We start from the raw sequence: 23,958 nt of genomic DNA on the forward strand, positions 1-23,958 counted from the left end.
AACTCATGTTCACTCTAAAAAACAGAAGTATGTAGTACTGTTCTTTGTCTTAATACATAAACGTGACTTTTAACTTGATCTATGTGTCCTTTAATTATAGTTGTGCACAAGTAGACATTTAAACTTGTATAAAATTGCACAAGTAGACACACACGTTCTACATGGCATCCTATGTGACATCCTACATGTATTATGTCACGTAGGACACGTATATTTATTTGTTCAATTTTATACAAATTTAAATGTCTATTTGTGCACATTCAAAGTTGGAGGACATATATTTCAGTTGAAACCAAGTTCTCTTTATCTCTATCCTTGTCCAAGAAATGAGATTTGTCTCAACGATAACTTCTTGTCGTTTCTACAAATACTCGCCTTCCTCGAAGAAGATATAGTCAATTTACAGTATACAAGTGGCTTAGTTTTATCCAGGGGTGTTCCTGGTTCGATTTGAGTTGGTTTAGACCTAGCGGGGATTTTTCCATTAAGTACTAATAATAGAAAATGACAGTGTGTTATGTGTTGATTTGAAGAGCAAAAAAAAAAGGACACTCAAACAGCAGTTTTGGATGTTTAGCTTGTTAACCGTAGTTCTGTTCTCTCATTCAGCTATAGATTCAAGAAAACATTACTTGGTGTTCTTCTTCTTGCAGTTATATATATATTCATGACATCAATTTTCTTTACGATTGAAAGCTTATCCCAGAAATGGTGGAGATTCAAATGTTCCGGCTCGATTGCCAAAACAATCATACTGTCATAAATTTGGATTCTAGAAAAATACAACGTGGAAATCAACTATGATAACTTGTTGCTCAGGCCAATGGTTGCTGAGTTAAGAATCATTCTAGTAAGAGTCAACACGCTAAAACATTCTCTATTATACTCACAAATTTCTCAGTTATTGAATCTTCCAATAATGTCAACTGAAATTTGACTATTTATCTTGAAAATGTCATAATCCTATCATATAAGTAATAAAATAGACTGAAGTGGACAAGACATTCCACTTTATTTTTATTAAAAAAACAAGATAACTTGATCACTATATAAAACCACATCAACAAGAAAGATCCATTCTATTGACAACATGTCGATAAGAAATTCGTCTTTTGATAGTGTTCTTCTATTTGTTACATTCATAACAATCTCTCTTGCCCAGAGTACTACTTCTTCTCAATGTATCCCTTTTTCCTGTGGCGATATACTAGAAATAGAATTTCCTTTCCGATTGAAGTCTGATCCCGAGCATTGTGGCAAACATGAATACAAACTTGATTACCAGAACAATCAAACCATCTACACTTACAAGTCCAGAAAATTCTACGTGCAGGATATTAATTACAGAAGCTACATGATAAGGCTACTTGATCCTGGCCTAAAAGATCAGAATGAAAATTGCTCTGTTTTCCCTGATTACAGAGCAAATTACGGAGGCTTAACTAGCGAAATCTTCCAATTGATTCATATTAACAATAGAATCAACTATGTCAACTGTCGAACTCCTATCAACTTGTCACAATGCATTCCAACAACTTTTTGTAGAACAAATACAACGGCATCCAACGCCAATTTTAGTTATCTTGTCTTAAAAGAAATATGGCTAGCCTCGGATTTAGCAAACGGTTGCAAAGTTGAAACTGTGGCATGGTCTTCAGCTCCAGGTATTTTTACAAACAAGTCACCTTCGTTAGCAAGCACTCATCAAGCCCTGGCTTATGGCTTTGAGGTTTCATGGAAGTACGGTTTGCTATGCAGAGAGTGTGAAGCGAGTGATGGATCTTGCTATCTTGAAGACAACAGCGATGTTGTAACTTGTATTCATTATTGCAAAGAGGGCACTCCCGTTTCTGAACGTTCTTTCCGATGCAAAATCGAGTACTATTCTTGTAAGAGTTTAAGTTATATACTTATAATTTTTGTCTCAACACAATTATGTTATAACTCAAAAGGTGAAATTTTACTTACTTGTTTTTATTTTTTGTTCATTTCTTTGTAACTTTGGCAGTTTTTGTATTGTTCTATGGCGGAATAGGAATAGGTAAGTCTCTATAATTAAACTCTAGTAAATTGTTGTCTCAAGAATTTAAAGTGCATATTTTTCTTACTACATGTAACTTTTTTGTTGTTTGAATTCTGCAGGTGCAATTATGGTGTTGAGCTTTCTTGTGGGAATCCCAATTTTGATTGCAGTTGTAGTGTGGCAGTGCAAAAGACGGAATTTGAACATATCGAATGATAATGGCTTGGAGGATAAAGCTTCTTCCAGTGAACAGAATTGTTAGGATTTGTTCAGCTTTTTGTATAATGTCTTCTTTTTTATAATCGTACTTCGGAGCTTCCACCTTTTTACTCATTTATTAGGAACGTGAACACGAAGAAAGATGCTTACTATCTAAGCGATTCTCTCAATCTAATTAGTCCTGTATATTTTTAATATTTTTATCTAACTGATTGTATTTGTTCTTTGCTTAAATCTTTTGATTTTCCTAATTCTTTCAAGTTATTGAATGGATATTTGTACTCTGTTTGATTTGAGCATTTAAGTTTTGCAAGCCAGGGATAAAGTGATAATGATTTTTCGTTTTAAGTTCTCATATAAAATGACTAACATATATTTTCTATTAATATATTGAAAATGACAAATAAAAATATTTTAGTAGATGAGTGATTAAAAATGTACGGAATGAGTAACATTTTGGCTTAATAGTCAATGACGTAAGTTGATAATTATGAGCTTCAAACCAAAATTGATTGATTTCTTAATATGTGTGTCCCGAAAACCACTTCTATAAACAATTGACAGACTAACACCTTGCCCTTTGTGTTGTATTGTATTACTCCCTCCGTCTCATTTTATATGTTATCCATTTTTATAAATAGTTGGACCACAATATTTGTCATTTTATAAAATTTATGTATAAATTATCATATTTTGCCTATTATACTCTTGATAGAGTAGTTAATTAATCTTGAAAATGTATTCATCATTTTCTTAATGTAAAAGTTGACTTAAGAAAACATTAAATAAGAGTAGAAGAGTAAAGTTACATTATTTCTTAATGTCAAGGTAAAAAGGTGACATATAAAATGAGACAGAGGGAGTATTAGTTTAAATATAATATTTGTTTTGATTATTATTTAAATTTTATTGTATTGTATCATTTAAATTTATCGTTAGGTAAAGATGAAAAGATCCATTTTATGTAATAATCGATTTGGTGTGATCGCATCCTTACTTTAATATTTTCTTCTCATTTTCTCTTTATTTATTATTTAATAATCATATTTTATTTTTTGTCTATCTTTTTTATTATAACTCTACCTCGTATCCTTTTTTTTTTTAGGGTTTTCACTCAAATTATGAATGTATGACATTATCTAACATACAAAACGATACAATCTATCCAAACACTGTATTCATTAAAACAATACAGTACATAAAATACAATACAACACAATATAATACGATATAATACATATATAATGAAAGAGGGGAAAAGGGTTAAAAATGTCCTTAAACTATGTGAAAGGAACAAAAATGTCCTCTGTTTATAGTTTGGCTCAAAAATGTTCTTGCCATCAATACTTTGGTTCAAAATGCCCTTTCATTCAATACTTTGGTCCAGAAATTCCCCTATAGTTACTAAATGGGTCAAAAATGTCATTTTGCGAATACATATATTATTCTTTTCCTCTTTAAACATATCTTCTTCCTAATTAAAATATTATTAAAAAATTATGTTCTTTTTTTATTTCGTTTGAAATCACTTTAACAAATAAAAAATGTAAGAAATATTTTTTCTTCTTAATCTCATTTTATCAATTAAAATAGAATAACTTCATATACCCTTTCTACAAATAATATATGTCATATATATAAGATCATAGTACATCCATCATTAATTTATATTTATATAACGATAAAAAATAATTATAATAATTTTTTTATTAAAATAAGAAATATTTTCATTTTTTATTTTATTTTATTTTCTGAATTGAAGTATGATAAGCATTTGTTTTTTTAAAAAAAATATTATTAAAAAAAAATATGTTAAAAAGAAAATAAACAATATATTTATTTGAAAAATGAATAATTTTGACCCATTAAATATAACAATAAGGATATTTTTTAATCAAAATATTGATGATAAGAATATTTTTTGGACCAAACTACGAATAAAAGATACTATTTGTAATCCTTTCGCATAGTTTAATCCCGTAAAAGAATAAGTAACAATCATGAAACACCCAAAGAAAGTGTGAATAGCAAAAATGAATAGCCATTTCCTCACACGCTTCCCGGTCAAACTCTCTCTCCACCCAAAAAAAAACTGATCGAACTTTGACTTTTTGCCTTGGTTCTTTATAATCCCTGACCAGATTTTGGATAATTGGCTTGTTAATTGCAGTCCTACTCCTCTGATGAAATGGTTGCTCCATAGTGTATTTGCAGATAACATGTTTGTAAGAATGCTCTGTATTTCTGTTCTTGTATTACTTGTATTTTCCACAAACGTATCCGAAGCCCAAAACAATACTCAGTGTTCTTCTTCTTGTGGTGATATTCATAACATCAACTTCCCTTTTCGATTGAAATCTGATCCTGGGAATTGTGGAGATTCAAGATTCCAGCTTGATTGCAAGAACAATCGTACTGTCATTAGTTTTAATTCAAGAAAATACAACGTGCTCGAAATCAACTATGATGAGTTCTTGATCAGAGCAATTGACCCTGGTTTGGAGCACAAAAACAGTAACTGTACTTCTTCTCCCAATTATCTCACCACAAGTTATCCTTACTCCTCAACTTTTGACTTTGGTATTTCGATTATTCCCATTATCTATGTCAATTGTTCGGCCACTGTAAATTCTTCGCGATATGTGGAGACTACTTTCTGTGGATCACTGAACAAGAGTCATAGCTATGTTGCCATAGGAGAGGGCATGTTGATTTCGGATTTGGCTGAGAGTTGCAGAGTGGAAATGGTGGGTTGGGGTTCGGCTCGTGGGCTTTCGGGGGATAATACTTCTCTTTCGAGCATTGAAGATGCCCTGAGTTATGGATTTGAGCTTTCTTGGAAGCGTACCTTCTTGTGCAGAGAATGTGAAGCGAGTCAAGGCAGCTGTTTTGCTGAAGGTGACGGCTTTACTTGCAGCCACCGCTGCTATGATGACACGGGGTTTGATCTTCCCCTCCCTTGTAAGTCAAAATTCATTTTACATTTCACTGTGTTCAACTCAGACCCTCTTGTGGGATAGCTTTACCACTAGGTAGAGGTAAGACTGCATACACCGAACCCAGGATTTAAAGACTTTTCGAGCACACTAATATTACTTTCAGCTACTTCAAATAAAAACAGCGAAAAAAAGCTTCAAACTAGATTTGAACCCTTGTCTCACGAATGGTTTCTCTAGCTTGTACCAACAACACAAGGGCACTCATTTGCTTCTCTTGGGTGCACTTTTAATTATATTCTAGTTTCTGTCAGTTTCTCAGGATAGATATACATGATTTTTTTCGAAGTTAATGGGTGCACGTGCACCCCACTTACAAGTGTGGGTCCGCTTTTGTGCATACACACCACCTTTCCTCATACTCCACTTGTGGGACTACGCTGGGTATGTTGTTGTTGTTGTTGTACTATGTTCAACTAGGAATACCTTTTCGAGTTATCTGTTTTAACAAAATCAATCCCCATATATGAGGTTGAAGATATGGTTTGTTCGGATTCTAAATGGTGGTAAAATTATTGAAGTTATATGGTATTGTGAGAACAGAAACATCTCCTTAAATGATGTAACTGGCATCCGAGCAATTTAACTGTACTTTCAAGTTTCAAATTAAGGTGTCATGATTTACGACAGATTAGGTTGTCAATTAAAGCAGGTCGAAGATGTGTCATGGTTCTTTCATTTATTATATCCACTCTCTATGGGGTCTGTCCTTTGAAGTTATAAGAAAATTTGGATCTCTTTTGTATTCAACTCTCCCCTGGGTCCTCTTCTTATGCTTATCAGTTTCAATTCTCAGCAACTTGTTTTGAGATGTAGCATCTGTATTTTACTCATATTCCTATATTTGGACAAATGCAGGTAGCATCCACTACTATGGCGGTACGTATTTGAGATACTGGAGTGCAATAACTTCACTACACTAAGCATTTTATTGAAAGGAGATCGTTAAAGCAATATGTTTACCATTTATAGAATCCGCGTTCATTGCACTATATGGCTGTAAGCTATTTCTTCAAGACTTTAATGATTTTACATCCTCTAACTTTATGTTTCCTTTGTGATTTACCTGTTTTGACAGTTCTTACTATATTGTACGGTGGAATAGTTATAGGTGAGCCTTCTTATCTTACTCAAGGATAAGCATTCTTCGCACTCTCAGAATTCTGAAAAATAATTAGCTTTTGAAGCCTTACTCAAACCCATTTACCCCTATGAAAAAGATGTACTGGTTTTCTTGTCGATGACTTCCATTTTTATTTTTGAAATCATGCAGTATCAATTCTATCGTTACGACTTCTCTTTGGATTGGTGTTCCTGACTGCATTAATAGTGTATATATGGAGAAGACGACACTTATCTATGTATCAATCAATTGAAGACTTCCTGCAAGTCCAGAGCAACCTCTTGCCGATTAAATACTCCTACTCTGAAATTAGAAAGATGACCAACAAATTCAAGGAAAAACTAGGCGAAGGAGCCTATGGATCTGTCTTTAAAGGAAAGCTGCGTAGTGGTCCTTTTGTTGCAGTGAAGATGATGCACCAATCTATGGCAAGTGGGCAAGAATTTATCAGTGAAGTTTCCACAATTGGAAGGATTCACCATGTTAACATTGTGCAGCTCGTTGGATTCTGCGTGGAGGGATCAAAACGTGCTTTGGTTTATGAGTTCATGCTCAATGGTTCCTTAGACAAGTACATATTTCAGCAAGAAGGAACTGTTTCCTTGACTTACAAGCAAATGTTCGACATATCTCTTGGTGTGGCCTGTGGCATAGACTACCTACATCAGGGCTGCGACATGCAGATCTTACATTTTGATATTAAGCCTCACAACATTCTTCTTGATGAAAGTTTCAATCCCAAAATTTCTGACTTTGGGCTTGCGAAACTGTACTCCTCAGATGATAGTATTGTGAGTCTAACTGCAGCTAGAGGGACAATGGGTTACATGGCTCCAGAGCTGTTTTATAAAAATATTGGAGGAGTGTCATACAAAGCCGATGTATATAGCTATGGTATGTTATTGATGGAAATGGCAGGCAGAAGGAAGAACATGAACCCATTTGAGGACCACTTAAGCCAAATCTACTTTCCTGCATGGATTTACGACCAATTTAATGAAGGAAATGATATAGAGATACAGGATGCAAGCGAGGAAGATAGGAGACTTGTCAAGAAGATGATGATTGTTGCTTTGTGGTGCATACAAATGAAGCCTGCTGATCGCCCTGCCATGAACAAAGTAGTTGAAATGCTTGAAGGAAATGTTGAACTCCTACAGATGCCCCCAAGACCTTTTATAGCTCCTCGTGAGATTGCTGGAGACAGTATTGAGACAATACAAATTTCCAGTGACGTATAGGTGGTTGGCTACTTACTGTGCTGTGCAAAACTGCAGTCAAAATTCACTTAATTTAGTTCATGGCATCCAGTATCTATCAGAAGAGCTCAATCTCAGGCCAACATTCCCTTGAGATGTCACTGTGGAAGAGTTGAACGAAAAGATGCCTATATCTTCGAGCAAGTAGTCATTTATGTCCCATGGTGGTGACACTAGTTCCTCCTAGTTTTTTACGTAAGAATTTGAATGTAATATGATGATTTAGTAAAGTGTAAATTAGTTTGCATGTTGGTGTTGTAAATTCTTGGAAACGGTAACTATCAAGCATAGATGTATCAAACAAGGAAATGATTACACCTTCAATTTTTTGTGTTTAAACTACCATTGATTATCTTTATGGATTGAGAGCATCTTCTGTTTCTCAGGAGAAGCAATTTCCTGGTAAAGAAGCCCTTTAAGATGATAACCTGAATTTAAACTTGCCATAACTCATACAAGATAAATCATTGAGGGTTATTGCATTATCTGCTACTCCTTCCAGCCCCATTGGTACTACTACTGTGATAGAAGGAGAACCTGATCGGTATCACTGAGAACATGTATTTTCTAGTAGAGAACTTATTAGCATCCCCTCTACGCACAATTTAACCACAGTTATGTTGGCGTGACCTTCTTTAGTACTTAGAAAGAATTCATAAGTAGGCAGAGATATATGGTATCCTCCATCACAGAAGCCAAGCAACTTAAAGCTCCTGATGTTTGCATGTTAGATCTTAGTGATCATCCCAGGTTCTCTGACAGATGAATGGTTGACGATTAAACTACCACAGAAATGGCATAAAGTTTTCTTTTGAAAGGTATTTCCTTCGCTCAATTGAGGCCTTAAACTCAATTAAATTGAAGTGTATTTCTTTGCAAAGGATTATCCTGATAGAATTTAATGCCTGTCTGAGCAAATAGAACAACATAAAGAGCTGCCTTCTGACTTTCATCATTCATCCTGCTGTTATGACCAGATCAAACATCAACTTTGGATAATTAGACAGTTGACATTTGCCTTGCTAAATGTTCAAATATTGATTCAAGAATTGCAGATATGATGTTGGCAAGACAAATATGGATTTCTATTCTTGTTATCTGCACAACTATTGGCGAAGCTCAAATTCTTGTGGTGATATTCATGACATTCACTTCCCTTTTAGATTGAAAGCAGATCCCCTGAATTGTGGAGATTCCGAGTTTGAGCTTGATTGCCATAAAAATCGTATTGTCATAAGTTTGAATTCAAAAAGATATTACGTGCTAGAAATCAGTTGTCATGACCCTGGTTTGGAGCATTAGACGAGGAACTAAACTTGTCCTCCTGATTACTTTTAACACATCTATTATCACCTCAATATTTGGTAGAGCTTTAACTCCTAAGTATCATTATCTGAAGTCAACTTCTGGTACTATCACAACTGTTGAATATCATGATCCTTTCGTTCCCATTATCTATATCAATTGCTTAGCTCCTGTAAATTCCTCGCGCTATGTGGAGACTACGTACCTTCTGTGATTCACAACACAAGATTCCTTTCTCGAATTCTTTACAAAGTCATAGCTATATTGCCATTGGACGGGACATGTTAATTTCGGATTTGGCTGAGAATTGCAGCGTTGAAATGATTGCCTTGGCCTCGTTGTCTCAGGGTCTTTCAAGGGACAATACTACCTATATTAGGGCTGCAACATGCAGATCTTACATTTTAATATTAAGCCTCACAACATTCTTCTTTATTAAAATCTCAATCCCAAAACTATCTGACTTTGGGCTTGCAAAATTGTTCTCCTCAGATGATAGTATTGTGAGTATAACTGCAGCAAGAGCCAAGAGGGACAATGGGTTAGTAAGGACAAATTTATGTTTAGAAAACATAGTTAAGTTACTTTGGTGGGAAAAAACTCATAGTTACCTGACCATATATGAAATTTATTTTACCTAAATGTACGCTAAAAATATTGTATAATTAGGAGATTCAAATGAACCCGCCCCTCCAGGTACGCCTCTACTTGTAAGAGTAGTCCCTTTGCATACTATACAAGCTGACTGTTTCAACTATGACAACTAATAAATCACTCTTATCATAATTCCACTGAAAGCAACGTTTGTGGACAAAATGTTCCAAAGTGATACAAGTCAAGTCTAAGTCAATTGAAGTATTGGACGCACTAAAGAGAAATATAAACTTCATCACTCTATAAAACCACATCAAGAAAAAAGAAGATAGATCCAAATATATCTTTCTGTTTTCCTCTGTATATTCAATTAACAAAATGTCGATAAGAAGATCAATTCTTGCTAGTGTTTTTCTATTTGTTACATTCATAACAACCTCTGTAGCACAGAGTTCTACAACTTCTGATCAATGTGCCTTTTTTTACTGCAATGATAATCCAGTATTTCGTAAGCCTCAATTATTCAGATCTATCGATTTAATTTTATTCGTGCTCATTCAACTTTGAATTTTTCACGAAAATCATCCTTTTAAGGCTATATTCTCTTGTGTGTTTTTTTTTTTTGGGAAATTGTGCAGGTGTGATTATGGTGATAAAATTTGTTGTGGGATTCTCAATCTTGATTGCAGTAGTGGTGTGGCAGTGCAAAAGACGTAATTTCAACACATGGAATGATAATTTGATGAATAGAGCATCCTCCTCCTACGAACAAAACTGTTAACTTTTACTACTGTTTCCCTTTTTTTTTTTTTTTTTATATATAATATAAAAGATACAATTGTCCCATCATATCATATCCAAAAATGATTTCTAGATTTAGCTTTGATTTTCAAATTAACAGCTAGTTCAACTCATTTTGACACTAAAAAAAATGAGGTTTGTGGTATTGTAATTTTATTTCTGTATTTCCTTGTTCAAGCAATGAGATGTCTATCCAGAATAACTTTTTGTCATTTCCATAAGTACGAGTCCTGATATACAGTGTATGGCTTAGTTAAAGGTTCACTTTGAGTCGATTTTCTTTTAAAAATAAAATAATAAAATTAAACTAACTGAAAATCAAATGTGTTGAGCTTGGGAAAATGGAAGTGAAAACCGGGAAGAAAAGTAGAGGAAGTGAAGTGAGTAGAGACCTGGAAGACTGGACCGGAAAAGGATTAAATATACCCTGTAGTATTGGAAATAGTTTATATATAATGAAGGGTATATATAGATCATTTCCGATAGGCAGGGGTATATTTTACCATTTTCCCATACTCAATGATTGGTTTTGGGTTAAAAAGAGAGGGTTGGGTGGGTTTAATTTGCCATTAAACTAAATAAACTCATATCAACTTAAATTTCAAAATCCATCTATTCCATTCTTCTTCACAGTTCACATCATTACTCCATTTGAAACATCATACATTGACAACAACAATAACCTATATATTCTGTAGGGGTATCAAATAGAGGGATTCGGTTGAAATTGAAATTGTTAAAAGGAGTTGGATTAGGTCATGATCCATTCAAATTTACTTTAGGTTCAAATAAGCTAAAAATTGTTACTTTAGGTTCAAATGAGCTAGGCTCAAATAAGTTAAAATTTGTTATTTTAGGTTCAAATGAATTAGGCTCAAATAAGCTAAAAGTTGTTACTTTAGGTTCAAATGAGTTAGGCTCAACTAAGCTAAAAATTGTGTTTGATCATGATCCGTCCAATTTTACAGAAGAGGCTCCTCTCCAGTAATGAATCTCTCTATTTCCTCTAGTTGAGCCTTATCTATCTCACACATGTCCCATCATAAAATCAATGGATCAATTAAATATTTAACTAATTAATTTTAAGGATAACTTACATAAATTTTACTGATTTAAATGTTAATTACTTGTATATACTTTAGTTTGTTATATTATATATCTTATCAAATTTGGTGTCTCCAGATACGATCAGATAAATGAAATGTATCTCAGATACATGGGTCAAGTTTAGGTGTACTTGATTTTAGATACATTATATCCAAGTGGATTCACATGTATTTAAGAAATATAGTATATTTTGTTCGTCTCTCTCCCATCTTACTCGTCACTCTTTCATGTATCTTGTAACACCCCTATATACTAACCAAGAGTCGCATGTCGATTCACCATTGCTTAATTACTACAATATGTTTTATTCTCATTTTGGGAACTTGAAATTTTGTGATATTTGCAAACTTGCTTAACATAATTGTGATCGTAACTAAAAGGATTGTATTGGGTTATTTACGTAATATTCTAATTAGGATTATCTATAACTTGAAAGGGTGGTGAGGTATATACATATAGGTACATATGTATGCATTTTGGGCAGCGTACACTTTTATTTGGATAGCACCTTTGAAGGACAGTTGTACAAGTGATAAACATCACTTGTGTGACTATATTTTCACACCTCCTTTAGTTAAATTCGTTTCCTTGAAGTCTAAGAACCTTAGAACTCTTTCTAAAAAGATTGTTCTTCAAAATCACAAGAGAAAAACTTGGTCCTTTTGGCTTGAATTCGAGACACACCCTTCCCTTTGGTAAGTGATGAAATCTGTTTTTGAGTTGGGTAGTGTTTGGTAGTTTAAGCATATTTCGTTCTCTAGAACTTCGTTTACAGTGAATAAATATGATTTGAAAAGCTAATTCATATACCTACAACTCTTATGTTTATGTACAACTCTAATTTAGCTGTTATGGATTCAAAATATGGGACGCAACATAGGACAAGTTTTGTCCAGATTTCGGAATTAGAAATCATGTATGATCAACTGTTAGTGTTTTGACTATATCTTTTTGTACAAAATATATTTTGCGATGATTCTTGATTATTTGAAACCTTAAGAGATGTACCTACATCTTTCATGAAGGATATACAGTCCAGTTTTGTCATTTTCATTTTCAAATCTAAGTTGCGACATGAGATACTAGGTTGGCCATAATTACTGTTTTGGGAGCATAGTTGTATTTGTACAGGCTAAACTTACTTGTGATGATAATCCTGTTTTACATCAACATTATTGAGCTACTATGAATTAAATAAGTTATGTAATTTTATTTTTAAGGTTGTATATACTCGTGAACAAGTTGAGGACCTTGATGCGTTGGTTGGTCTACGGTTTGAACTCTTGAAGTTGTGTTGGACTGCTTCTAAGCTAAGCACTGAGGTTTGTGTATAAACTTGTAATTGTACTCTTTTTTACCTGCTGGTATAACTGAATGTTTATCTTGGTACCTTGGTTACCTCTTGTCACTTTGCATTGTCGTGTTGGTATCCTTTAAGACATTAAAGACATTTGTATAACTCGCCTTCTTGTACAAATTGCTTGATTCTTGTGGCTGTGACTTTGTCACTATTGGCATGCCTCTTGATTCAGATCATTTGTTATCTTGACTCTGGATTTTTAGTTCGTCTTAAGAATGAAAGTTGTCTATTTTAAGTACGAACTAGAAAGTCATGTTTAATATGGTTCTTGGTTCTTTTGATTATTGGGCTTGACCCTTCTTGATACCTGCTTGTGCCTGGTGTAATGACATGATGTATATATTTGGCGAGCCTTGTTATTAAATCTCTTGGAAAATGATGCTATGAGCGTTCTTGACATTTGGATCTTTAAATATTGAACTTGATACTCTTTATANAAATAGTTTATATATAATGAAGGGTATATATAGATCATTTCCGATAGGCAGGGGTATATTTTACCATTTTCCCATACTCAATGATTGGTTTTGGGTTAAAAAGAGAGGGTTGGGTGGGTTTAATTTGCCATTAAACTAAATAAACTCATATCAACTTAAATTTCAAAATCCATCTATTCCATTCTTCTTCACAGTTCACATCATTACTCCATTTGAAACATCATACATTGACAACAACAATAACCTATATATTCCGTAGGGGTGTCAAATAGAGGGATTTGGTTGAAATTGAAATTATTAAAAGGAGTTGGATTAGGTCATGACCCATCCAAATTTACTTTAGGTTCAAATAAGTTATACTCAATTAAGCTAAAAATTGTTACTTTAGGTTCAAATTAGCTATTGCTCAAATAAGTTAAAATTTGTTATTTTAGCTTCAAATGAATTAGGCTCAAATAAGCTAAAAATTGTTACTTTAGGCTCAATTAAGCTAAAAATTGTGTTTGATCATTTGATCCGTCCAATTTTACGGAAGAGGCTCCTCTCTAGTAATGAATATCTCCATTTCCTCTAGTTGAGCCTTATCTATCTCATACATGTCCCATCATAAAATCAATGGATCAGTTAAAGTATTTAACTAATTAATTTTGAGGAGAACTTACATAAATTTTACTGGTTTAAATGTTAATTACTTGTATATACTTTAGTTTGCTATATTATATATCTTATCAAATTTGGTGTCTCTAGATACGATCAGATAAATGAGATACATGGGTCAAGTTTAGGTGTACATGGTTCTACATATATTATATCCAAGTGGATTCACATATATTTAGGATATATAGTATATTTTGTTCGTCTCTCTCCCATCTTGCTCGTCACTCTTTCATGTATCTTGTATCACCCCTATATACTAACCAAGAGTCGCATATCGATTCACCATTGCTTAATTACTACAATATCTATTCTCTTTTTGGGAACTTGAAATTTTGTGATATTTGCAAACTTGCTTAACATAATTGTGATCGTAATTTAAAGGATTGTATAGGGTTATTTACGTAATATTCTAATTAGGATTATCTATAACTTGAAAGGGTGGTGAGGTATATACATATAGGTATATATGTATGCATTTTGGGAAGCGTACACTTTTATTTGGGCAACACCTTTGAAGGACAGTTGTACAAGTGATAAATATCACTTGTGTGACTATATTTTCACACCTCCTTTAGTTAAATTTGTTTCCCTGAAGTTTAAGAACCTTAGAACTCTTTCTAAAAAGATTGTTCTTCAAAATCACAAGAGAAAAACTTGGTCCTTTTGGCTTGAATTCGAGACATACCCTTCCCTTTGGTAAGTGATGAAATCTATTTTTGAGTTGGGTAGTGTTTGGTATTTTTAGCATATCTCGTTCTCTAGAACTTCGTTTACAATGAATAAATATGATTTGGAAAGCTAATCCATATACCTACAACTCTTATGTTTATGTAAAACTCTAATTTAGCTGTTATGGATTCAAAATATGGGATGAAACATAGGACAAGTTCTGTCCAGATTTTGGAATTAGAAATCATATATGATCAACTGTTAGTGTTTTGATTATATCTTTTTGTACAAAATATATTTTGCGATGATTCTTGATTATTTGAAACCTTAAGAGATGTACCTACATCTTTCATGAAGCATATACAATCCAGTTTTGCATTTCATTTTCAAATCTAAGTTGCGACATGAGGTACTAGGCTGACCAGAATTACTGTTTTAGGAACATAGTCGTATTTGTATAGGCTAAGCTTATTTGTGATGATAATCCTATTTTACATCAACATTATTGAGATACTAGGAATTAAATAAGTTATGTAATTTTATTTTTAAGGTTGTATATACTCGTGAACAAGTTGAGGACCTTGATAAGTTGGTTGGTCTACGGTTTGAACTCTTGAAGTTGTGTTGTACTGTTTCTAAGCTAAGCACTGATGTTTGTGTATCAACTTGTACTTGTACTCTTTTTTACCTACTGGTATAGCTGAAAGTTTATCTTGGTACCTTGGTTACCTCTTGTCACTTTGCATTGTCATGTTGGTATCCTTTTAAGACATTAAAGACATTTGTGTAACTCGCCTTCTTGTACGGATTGTTTGATCACTTGGCACTCTTGTTGGGACCTTGTCCTTCTTGTGGCTGTGACTTTGTCACTATTGACATGCCTCTTGATTCAGATCATTTGCCATCTTGACTTTGATTTTTTAGTTCGTCTTAAGAATGAAAGTTGTCTATTTTAAGTATGAACTAGAAAATCATTTTTAATATGGTTTTTGGTTCTTTTGATTATTGGGCTTGACCCTTCTTGATACAGGGCGTCGGCCCTTCTTAATATCTGTTTATGCTTGGTGTGACGACATGATGTATATAATGGGCGAGCCTTGTTATTAAATCTCTTGAAAAATGGTGTTATGAGCGTTCTTGACATTTGGATCTTTAAATATCGAACTTGATACTCTTTATATATTGTTTATATACTTGATTTATTTATTATGTTTCATGTTGCCTATGATTTGAGAAAGGTAGCTTGGTGAATCTGAGAGCTCCAAACCTATAGTTTTTTCACCAGTAAGCTATATGCTTAGCGATAGTTGTTTCTATTGTAGGGAATGTTCGAGAGGATGCATGAAGTTGGCCATTGGAGATGGAGTTTTTGAGAGCCTTAAAGAAGATCATATTTGCATATAGGCATCTATATTTTGTATAAACCTTGGGACTTGTATATGATTTATGTGTTGTACATTTACATGAAATTTTGAAGGCTAATTTGATCATGTCACCATGGGTTGTAATATTAGTGTGGCTATATGTTTTGTTCTTTTTGGGGTGTATAAACCCAAGTCTTGTAATATACTAAAATTACTATCTGTTTTGAATATTGTGTGAAGCATGAACCGGCGAATTTTGGTACTCGAAAGTTGGTAATATTATTTTTACATCATTTTTAAGTGTGAGAATAATATATGCATGAAAATCTTGTAAGTTATTTGCTTAGATTATTTTGGAAGGGTTTTTCCGCCATAAGTTAAAATTCTGCACAATATCAATTTGACATCAAATAAATGTTTAAATGGGCAGGATGCACATCTTTAACCTTTTTTTTGAACCTGATCTCTCTACTAGATTATAATCAAAATTTCCATCGTTAATCTCTTTTAAATGTCGCAAGTATTAAATTAGATTTCTTGTTTAAGTGGTAGTATCCTTTCGAAAGAGTCGCTACATATCTGGTATCCAAAATACATGTGAATCACTCTAGATACATACAGTCTTGTGTGATTCGCATGTATCTGTGATACATACGAATCTCATTCACCTCCCTCTCCAATCTCGCTCACTTCTCTAACTATGTTTTTGTATATGATAACATAATACATATAATTAAATGTGTATATGGTATTGAAATATGTCTAATTATGTAATTTTTCATAATTTTAATAATGGTTAACTATTCTTTCCCTCTCCCTTCTCCTTTTCTCTCCCTTGAAAAGCACGACCACTATGGCCACCATTTCATTGACAAAAAATTGTCAAAGAAAATTTCAAATTCAATGTTCTAATGATTAAAACTAAAACTAAGGTAGCGTTTGACCATAGATTTTCAAATATTTTTGGCAAATGTTATTTGGGTGAAATTTCACCATGTGTTTGGCCATAGTATTTGGAAAACATATTTCACTTTTTTAGGAAATATTATTTATACCCATAAGTTTTAAAAACTATCAAAACTAACCATAGGTTTGTATTACAAGTCAATTGGATCTTTATTGCAACAAATAACAAGTAGTGTCAATGACACTAGAGCAATATGGTAGTTCGAAGTGAGTACAATAAGCATCATTCCATACATAGTGAAGTAGACAAAGCACATGACTTTGTTATCCTGAACCGATTGTTCATCATTTTCATCAATAAACATATCATCACTTTCATATTCACTGAATATTCCATCACCACTTTGGTGTTTATATAAAAAATTATGTAATACAACACAAACAACTATTATAGAGGGTGTTTTTGTAAATGATAAAAGTTTGGTGTAGAGTTTAAATATTCCTTCTTGGTGTAAAATTTGGTGCAGTGGGTTGGAGTTGATTTACACCAAATCCTTTATTTGGTGTAAATTTTGGTGTTTTGAGCTCCAACCCACACCAATTTTTACATCAAATTTGGTGTGTGACTATTCATCACACCAATTCACTTTTTGAATATTTTAATATTATTTCATTATACAAACTTTTAATTAAACATTATATAAATTGTATGTTTTAATTAAATCTCTTGTTTATTTAATTATATTTTATGTAATATTTTTATAATATTAATTTTAGATATAAAATTTAGCTTTTTTATAAATTAATTTTTCTATATATGACTTTTTTTTAAAATTAAATTTATGTTAATCCTATTATAAATTACAATTAACCTTCAGAAAAATTAAAAATGCAAACATATAAATTTTTAAACAAATAATACAATGTACTTAAAAACAAACCGAAAATAATAAACATTCAACAAAGTAGTAATTGACATACATCAAAATTGAAATATAAAATACATAGTAATTTTAAAAAGAAGTGCAACATGATATTTTAACTTCCTGTATTATAATACACAACATGATAAATGGGGATGAACGTGATCTTAATGCACCAATTCAAGATGCGTTAGAAGGTCCAACTCCGACCATAGAAATGACAATAGATGAAAATTATCAATTTCAATAATTTATAGCTCGATATAAAAAAAATAAAGGACAAAGAAGCTCCATTTGAATTACGTAATGCATTAATAGAGCATTTATGGGAGCATCGTAGTAATCTTGAAAGTTGAATATTTAAGTAGAATTTAAAATAATTTTTTCAATTATGTAATGTTTATTTAATTGTATTTCATTAATGATTTCACTTTTATTTGTATTATCCATTATTATGTATAATATAATGTATAATATTTGCTAGCGTAAAATTTGGTGTTTAGAGATGCACTAAGGAGGGTGAGTTTGAAGAATCATTACAAGAAACACGTGTCCTCTAAATGGTAGAGAGTAGTCAATATTCTTGTCCACCAAACGGCAGAAAGAAAGATAGTTTCACCAGAAACCTTAGCAATTACGAGACGCCACTTGTCCTATCACTACATCCTATTGGTCCCACCTACCCACGCACCATTATCAAAATAAATATCATCTTAATATACGTATATACAGTGACGGATTCGAAAATTTTGTATCATGGGTGTTCAATTATTTTTAGCTTGAAAATTACTACATATAATAGGTGCTCAGTTAATATATTTCAATGAATTACTAAATTTTTGTACATAAATAATAATATTGTCACAAAAGACAGTGAATGCATAAACAGGTGTAACTAATTCTTGCATAAACTACTATATCAATTTACTCATAATTATTTTTTACATTATGAATATCTACATAATTATGGGCAGAGCTAGGTGGAGGGTTTGTGGGTTCGGATGAATCTAGTATTTTTTTCGTAGATCTTATATTTGTATTAAAAATTAAATAAATATATATGTATATACTAACGACTCATTGATAAAGAAGGTTTCATGGAAACATTTTCCACCCTAGAGTTGTAGATTTGAACTCCACTATCATCAAAAGCTACTTTTTTTAAAAAAAAAAGCAGGCTTTGCAATATTTTTTTCTTCTTAAAGAACTTTCAAATTTCTAATTCTTACTTTGCCTTTATGCATAACTCTAATCGGCTATCAAATAATCTCTTAATGAAAAGAAATAATTTATAATCACATAAAATATCTAAAATTTGACTTAAATTACAAATTATAAAAGTTTATTTTTCATTAATTTTTTGTCAAGTTAAACATACCACATAAGGGCATCTCTAACCCTACCCTTTATTTTACTCTTCAAATATAGAATTTTCTATTTTTTCAGACAATCAACACCAACTCAATTATCTATTTTACTCTCTAAAAAAATCGTTTATCTCTCTTTTTAATATTATATTATTATTTCTATTTCATTTTTATTTTCTTATTTCATAATGTGGTTGTCTTTCATTCTTTCTTTCTTTCAAATAACCGCTTTATATAATTTTCATGCCATATAAAAAAATTATTTTTTTCAAAATTTTTATTTAATTTAAAATTTTATTTTATTCTAAATTTTAAATAACATAATTACAAATAAATATTATATAATATACAAACTAGTGCACATAAATTGCAACAAAAATTGTTGTGATAAAATTATTATGTTATGATCGTGTTGTTATCTCGTATTTAAATTATATGTTATGTATTGTATTTTTAGATTAAAATTTTATCTTATCATTTTAATGATGTGCAGTCATCGTAGTGACAAATAATAATAATATCAAATTATAAAGTGACGAAAATAGAAATAAACTAAAATATTATTAATTCGGGATGAAAATAGTATATATTAAATAATATATTTTTAAAAATATTATATTACATCTAAAAAGAATTACGTATGTTAAAATATTTAATTAATGATCTTATATAAAAATAACGTGTTAATTATAAAATAATTAAAAAGTAAAATAGAGAATGTGAATAATAGTTCTCAAAATTTGAAGAATACTATATACTCCCTCCGTCCCTTTTTAGTTATCCACTTTAGAAATGGCACACAGATTAAGGCAACAATGATTAGCACAGTGAAGTTACAATTTTACCCTTATGACAACTTTTCACTTCAAAATTACAACCACTTATTTGAATTAAAGTGAAATAAATTGGAGGGAAACAACATGCACTTTTACAATTTTCAAGAAGTGTAAATAAGGGTATAATAGAAAAAAATTTGTTGTCCTTTCTTGATTTGTCAAAATGGACAACTAAATAGGGACAACCAAAAAATGAAATATGGACAAGTAAATAGGGACGGAGGGAGTACTTCTGAATAAGTGGAGAATAAAGAGTAAAATAAAGTTGAGTCGGATATGGTCAGATTGAGGTGGACGACTAATATTTTTCTTCCCCTAGGGAATCCCTATTGACTAGCCAAACATAATTTCGCCACGTATTTTCCTCTTCCTTCATCCATACCGCCCACGTGTTTCAGTCCTCGTCCTACTCATCATTGCGTTTTGATCTTTGGAACTCAACCAGCCGCTTCATCATAGTCACGTGGCACAAATCAATCATCCTATTCTATCCAACGGTTAATATTCATCGTAGAGTTGTTTAGTATTCAACTCTCTCTACTTTCTCTCTCTTTTGGACCGAATTACGCAAAATATCTACTAGTACTACTTCCATTATAATCTTCGCAATGCAGTTATCGTCTTCACATAAAAATGATTGATAGCGTTAAAGGTTTGCCGCCGGTAGCCGAAAAAGGTTGCCGGTTAACGGCGTTAGTGGATTCCGGCGGACTAGCAGAAGTAGATCTGAGTGAGAAGGAGCCAAATTTCACTCGTCGTAGGCGATTGAATGAACGTCGGTTGAAATCGTCGCCTGCGCTACCGGAAAATTTCAATGTCTTCGCCGCTGATTACAGGCATTATAAGAAGAAAAAACCGGAAAACAGTACCGTAACTGATACTGATGATCAAGTTCAACTAGCGACATCTAGAGAAGTGAAAAAAGTAAGGGAGAGCTTGGTCACGTGCTGTTCACATGGATCGATATCGTTGATCGGCCGGAGAAGGGAAATGGAAGATGCGGTGGCGATTTATCCGAGTTTTTTCAGTGAAGGCAGCAGCAGGAAGTACGATTATTTTGGTGTTTACGACGGGCATGGAGGGTCACGTGTAGCGCATGCGTGCCGTGACTTTTTGCACCGTTTAGTGATACAGCAAGTTTCGGAAGGAGAAGATTATGATGGGAAGAGTATTAATTGGGAGAATGTTATGATGGAGAGTTTCCGTAAAATGGACGAAACGGTGAACAAGGAAGGGGCGGAGATGGCGACGATAGGATCAACGGCGGTTGTAGCGGTGGTGGGAGAGGAGGAATTTGTTGTTGCGAACTGTGGAGATTCAAGAGCTGTGCTTTCCCGTGCTGGAGTTGCAGTACCTTTGTCTATTGATCATAAGGTATACGTTTTTTAACTTCCTTTTATTATTTTTTGTTATTGCAATGTTCGAATCAATTTTCACTAGCGTAGCCATTTCAGTCCATATTAATAAAATTGCTGAAATATACGTGTTTTATGTTCCCTTATTTTCAATATTCTTTTCTATTTCTAAAATACCTTATTTCTCTCCTAATTTTAAATTATTTTATAATATATTCGAGCTAGTTTTTAACGTATTCGAGCTATATATTATGCATCTGATTTATTTTAGAATATATCCGAGTTACATATTATGTATTCGATTTGTTTCACTTTTTCAGGGATTAACGTCATTACAAACTAAATAGGAATAGATTTTAATTTCATATTAAAACTATGTGATTCTTAAAATTTATACTTTAATATTAATTTTCAAAAATTCAATTAATTTTCAAACTTAATTGAAAAAACAGTTTTTTTTGGTTTTGGAAAACAAAAAAAATTAGGGGGCGGTTGGAAGAAGGGGGGTAAATTTTTTTATTTTTTTTTGGAAAATAAAAAAATTTAGGGGTAGTTGGTGGAAGGTGTGTGTGGGGTGGGGGTGCCTGGAAAGGAGGTAAATTTATTTGAAAAAACAGATTTCTTTTTGATTTTGGAAAACAAAAATAGGGGACGGTTGGTGGAAGGGGGTGCCGGGGGAGGGGGTAATTTTTTTTTTTTTTTTTTATTGACAAGTCGTAACTATTCATTTGGTAATCTTATTATTCACTATTACTTGACTTGTTTTGTGAGCTTTAAAATTTGAAGCTAAATTGAGTTAGATTAATTTAATTTTTATAAATGTAGATTTACAGAAATTATATGAAAAATATTATAAGTCATCATCCTTACTCATATCAATATGATGAAAAAATACGTTTTTAAATATTAATCAAAATTTATGCCAGATGAAGTTAAACGTGACAAGGTGAACCTAACAAATTTAGCTTTGCAGAATCAGAAAGAAAGGAAAATATTTCTGTCGTTCACACTATTCAAACAGATTTTACCAACAACTTAATGTTTTACTATTTTTTGTTTCAATTTATTAGTTTTATACTTTCCTTCGTTTGTCTATTTAATAAAGGATGTATCTTTTTTTTCAACTCTTTAATTCTACTTTTTCATCTGATATGTTTAATACCACAACATTAAAAATTATTTTGGTATATTTTATATAATATTTTTAGTATAAAATCGTAAGACTGAATTTTTTTTAATTTTGTGTCAATTCAAAATCAAACACATTACTACTATTTATAAAAGATTTGGCTGTGAATAATGTCAAAGGATTAGCCCTACTCAAACACCAACAAAGACATATCATTATTATTTATTTTACTTTATATTTTTTCATTGTAATGTATAACTTTCATAAGGTCCTATATAACCACGAGCCTGGCAACTTTGGTATACCTTTTATTTATTTAACATCCTTAGATATGACAGTTTGTATGCTGTTATTGCTATAATCTTAACTCGCCAAAGGTCTAATATTTTATCGGATGTTCGTCATATTATTAAACTGACAACGAGTAATGATATGATCAGTGGTTGATGTAGCCTTTAGCGCTGCGGGTGATCAATGCTAAGACCATCAAATTAAAATCCCTAATTTTCGTGTAGGATAAGGATAGGGATGAATTAACTTGGTACTCAACTTCTCTCGATCGACATTTTCTACATTTGATAGTTCCAAGTAGATGTCTTTGATTTTGAAATGGAATGCTTTCTGTTGACCAAGTTCCTGTATGGGCGCAGCCTGACAGACCTGATGAGCTGGATAGAATTGAAAATTCAGGTGGGAAAGTCATAAATTGGAATGGACAAAGAGTCTTAGGAGTTCTTGCTACTTCAAGATCCATAGGTACGTCGAAGACTCAACTTACTGCACTAGCAGGTGTTTTCTTAATTCTCATCTTTGTCGAGGCTTCCACAGATGAAGAACAAACTTACTGTTTGTGGAAGAGCTGATCTGAGCACTTTGGCAAATTAATAGTAAATCATGCTTTTTATGATACAGTTATTGATCGATGCAGGTGATATGTACCTCAAACCATATGTCATTCCAGATCCTGAAGTCTTAGTTAGCCAAAGAAGTGATGAAGATGAATTCTTATTACTTGCAAGTGATGGTCTATGGGATGTCATTCCAAATGATGTTGCGTGTGACGTTACAAGAAGATGCTTGAATGGTCAAACGTTCAGGAGGTGCGACCAACAAACCAAATCCCATAAGAGTGATGATCAGTCAAGTGAAGGTGTCAAAGAAAGTCTCGCAGCACGAGCAGCTTCTTTCCTTGCAGAGTTGGCAATTGCTCGGGGTAGTAGGGATAACATCAGTGTAATTGTTGTCGATTTGAATAGATCTGTATGTTCATCCACTGACTGAGCATAGTTAAGCTTCCCATACAAATGATATGCAAACAATTTTATGGATGTCCACCAGGTTAGCAATGTGAAGGGATCTTTCCTTTTGATTGTCTGCAGCAATACCATTACTTGCCTTCCTTGCTTGTTCGCGTAATTCTCCCCTTTTCTTTGTAAAGCTTATGGTTTATTTAGACTATTATTGACCTTGGTCATTCAACATTTGAATGAGATTTTTAACAGACTAGTTGGGGGAAAAAGTCTCCACA

General features: G+C 32.5%; 3 protein-coding genes and 1 long non-coding RNA gene across 4 annotated transcripts; all 4 read left to right on the forward strand.

The window, feature by feature from the left end:
* Positions 1–1,090: 1,090 nt before the first annotated feature.
* On the forward strand, positions 1,091–2,287 carry LOC125858201 (uncharacterized). Its single transcript, XM_049537913.1, has 3 exons — positions 1,091–1,889; positions 2,009–2,041; positions 2,143–2,287. Exons 1-3 carry the CDS (start codon positions 1,091–1,093, stop codon positions 2,283–2,285), a joined length of 975 nt encoding a protein of 324 aa, XP_049393870.1. The 3' UTR covers positions 2,286–2,287.
* A 2,006-nt stretch (positions 2,288–4,293) lies between these two features.
* Positions 4,294–7,959, forward strand: LOC125858194 (rust resistance kinase Lr10-like). Its single transcript, XM_049537903.1, has 4 exons — positions 4,294–5,203; positions 6,097–6,117; positions 6,317–6,349; positions 6,512–7,959. The coding sequence occupies exons 1-4, from the start codon at positions 4,426–4,428 to the stop codon at positions 7,600–7,602; spliced, it is 1,923 nt and encodes a 640-aa protein (XP_049393860.1). The 5' UTR covers positions 4,294–4,425; the 3' UTR covers positions 7,603–7,959.
* Positions 7,960–9,803: 1,844 nt separating this feature from the next.
* Positions 9,804–10,484, forward strand: LOC125858205 (uncharacterized). Its single transcript, XR_007445721.1, has 2 exons — positions 9,804–10,027; positions 10,158–10,484. It is a non-coding gene; the product is annotated as an uncharacterized LOC125858205 (long non-coding RNA).
* Positions 10,485–20,490: 10,006 nt separating this feature from the next.
* Positions 20,491–23,940, forward strand: LOC125858196 (protein phosphatase 2C 51-like). The gene is made up of 3 exons (XM_049537906.1): positions 20,491–21,320; positions 23,081–23,186; positions 23,359–23,940. The coding sequence occupies exons 1-3, from the start codon at positions 20,580–20,582 to the stop codon at positions 23,709–23,711; spliced, it is 1,200 nt and encodes a 399-aa protein (XP_049393863.1). The 5' UTR covers positions 20,491–20,579; the 3' UTR covers positions 23,712–23,940.
* The last annotated feature ends 18 nt before the right edge of the window (positions 23,941–23,958 follow it).

This window comes from Solanum stenotomum, chromosome 3 (genome assembly GCF_019186545.1).
Source record: "Solanum stenotomum isolate F172 chromosome 3, ASM1918654v1, whole genome shotgun sequence".
Classification (NCBI taxonomy): domain Eukaryota; kingdom Viridiplantae; phylum Streptophyta; class Magnoliopsida; order Solanales; family Solanaceae; genus Solanum; species Solanum stenotomum.

Bases quoted from the DNA above. Each gene is read 5' to 3' on its own strand.
- LOC125858201 (XM_049537913.1), top strand. From the start codon at position 1,091: ATGTCGATAAGAAATTCGTCTTTTGATAGTGTTCTTCTATTTGTTACA. The intron at 1,890-2,008 runs GTAAGAGTTTAA...TAACTTTGGCAG, and splicing joins CAAAATCGAGTACTATTCTT to TTTTTGTATTGTTCTATGGC. The intron at 2,042-2,142 runs GTAAGTCTCTAT...TGAATTCTGCAG, and splicing joins CTATGGCGGAATAGGAATAG to GTGCAATTATGGTGTTGAGC.
- LOC125858194 (XM_049537903.1), top strand. From the start codon at position 4,426: ATGAAATGGTTGCTCCATAGTGTATTTGCAGATAACATGTTTGTAAGA. The intron at 5,204-6,096 runs GTAAGTCAAAAT...GGACAAATGCAG, and splicing joins GTTTGATCTTCCCCTCCCTT to GTAGCATCCACTACTATGGC. The intron at 6,350-6,511 runs GTGAGCCTTCTT...GAAATCATGCAG, and splicing joins GTACGGTGGAATAGTTATAG to TATCAATTCTATCGTTACGA.
- LOC125858196 (XM_049537906.1), top strand. From the start codon at position 20,580: ATGATTGATAGCGTTAAAGGTTTGCCGCCGGTAGCCGAAAAAGGTTGC. The intron at 21,321-23,080 runs GTATACGTTTTT...GTATGGGCGCAG, and splicing joins CTTTGTCTATTGATCATAAG to CCTGACAGACCTGATGAGCT. The intron at 23,187-23,358 runs GTACGTCGAAGA...TGATCGATGCAG, and splicing joins TGCTACTTCAAGATCCATAG to GTGATATGTACCTCAAACCA.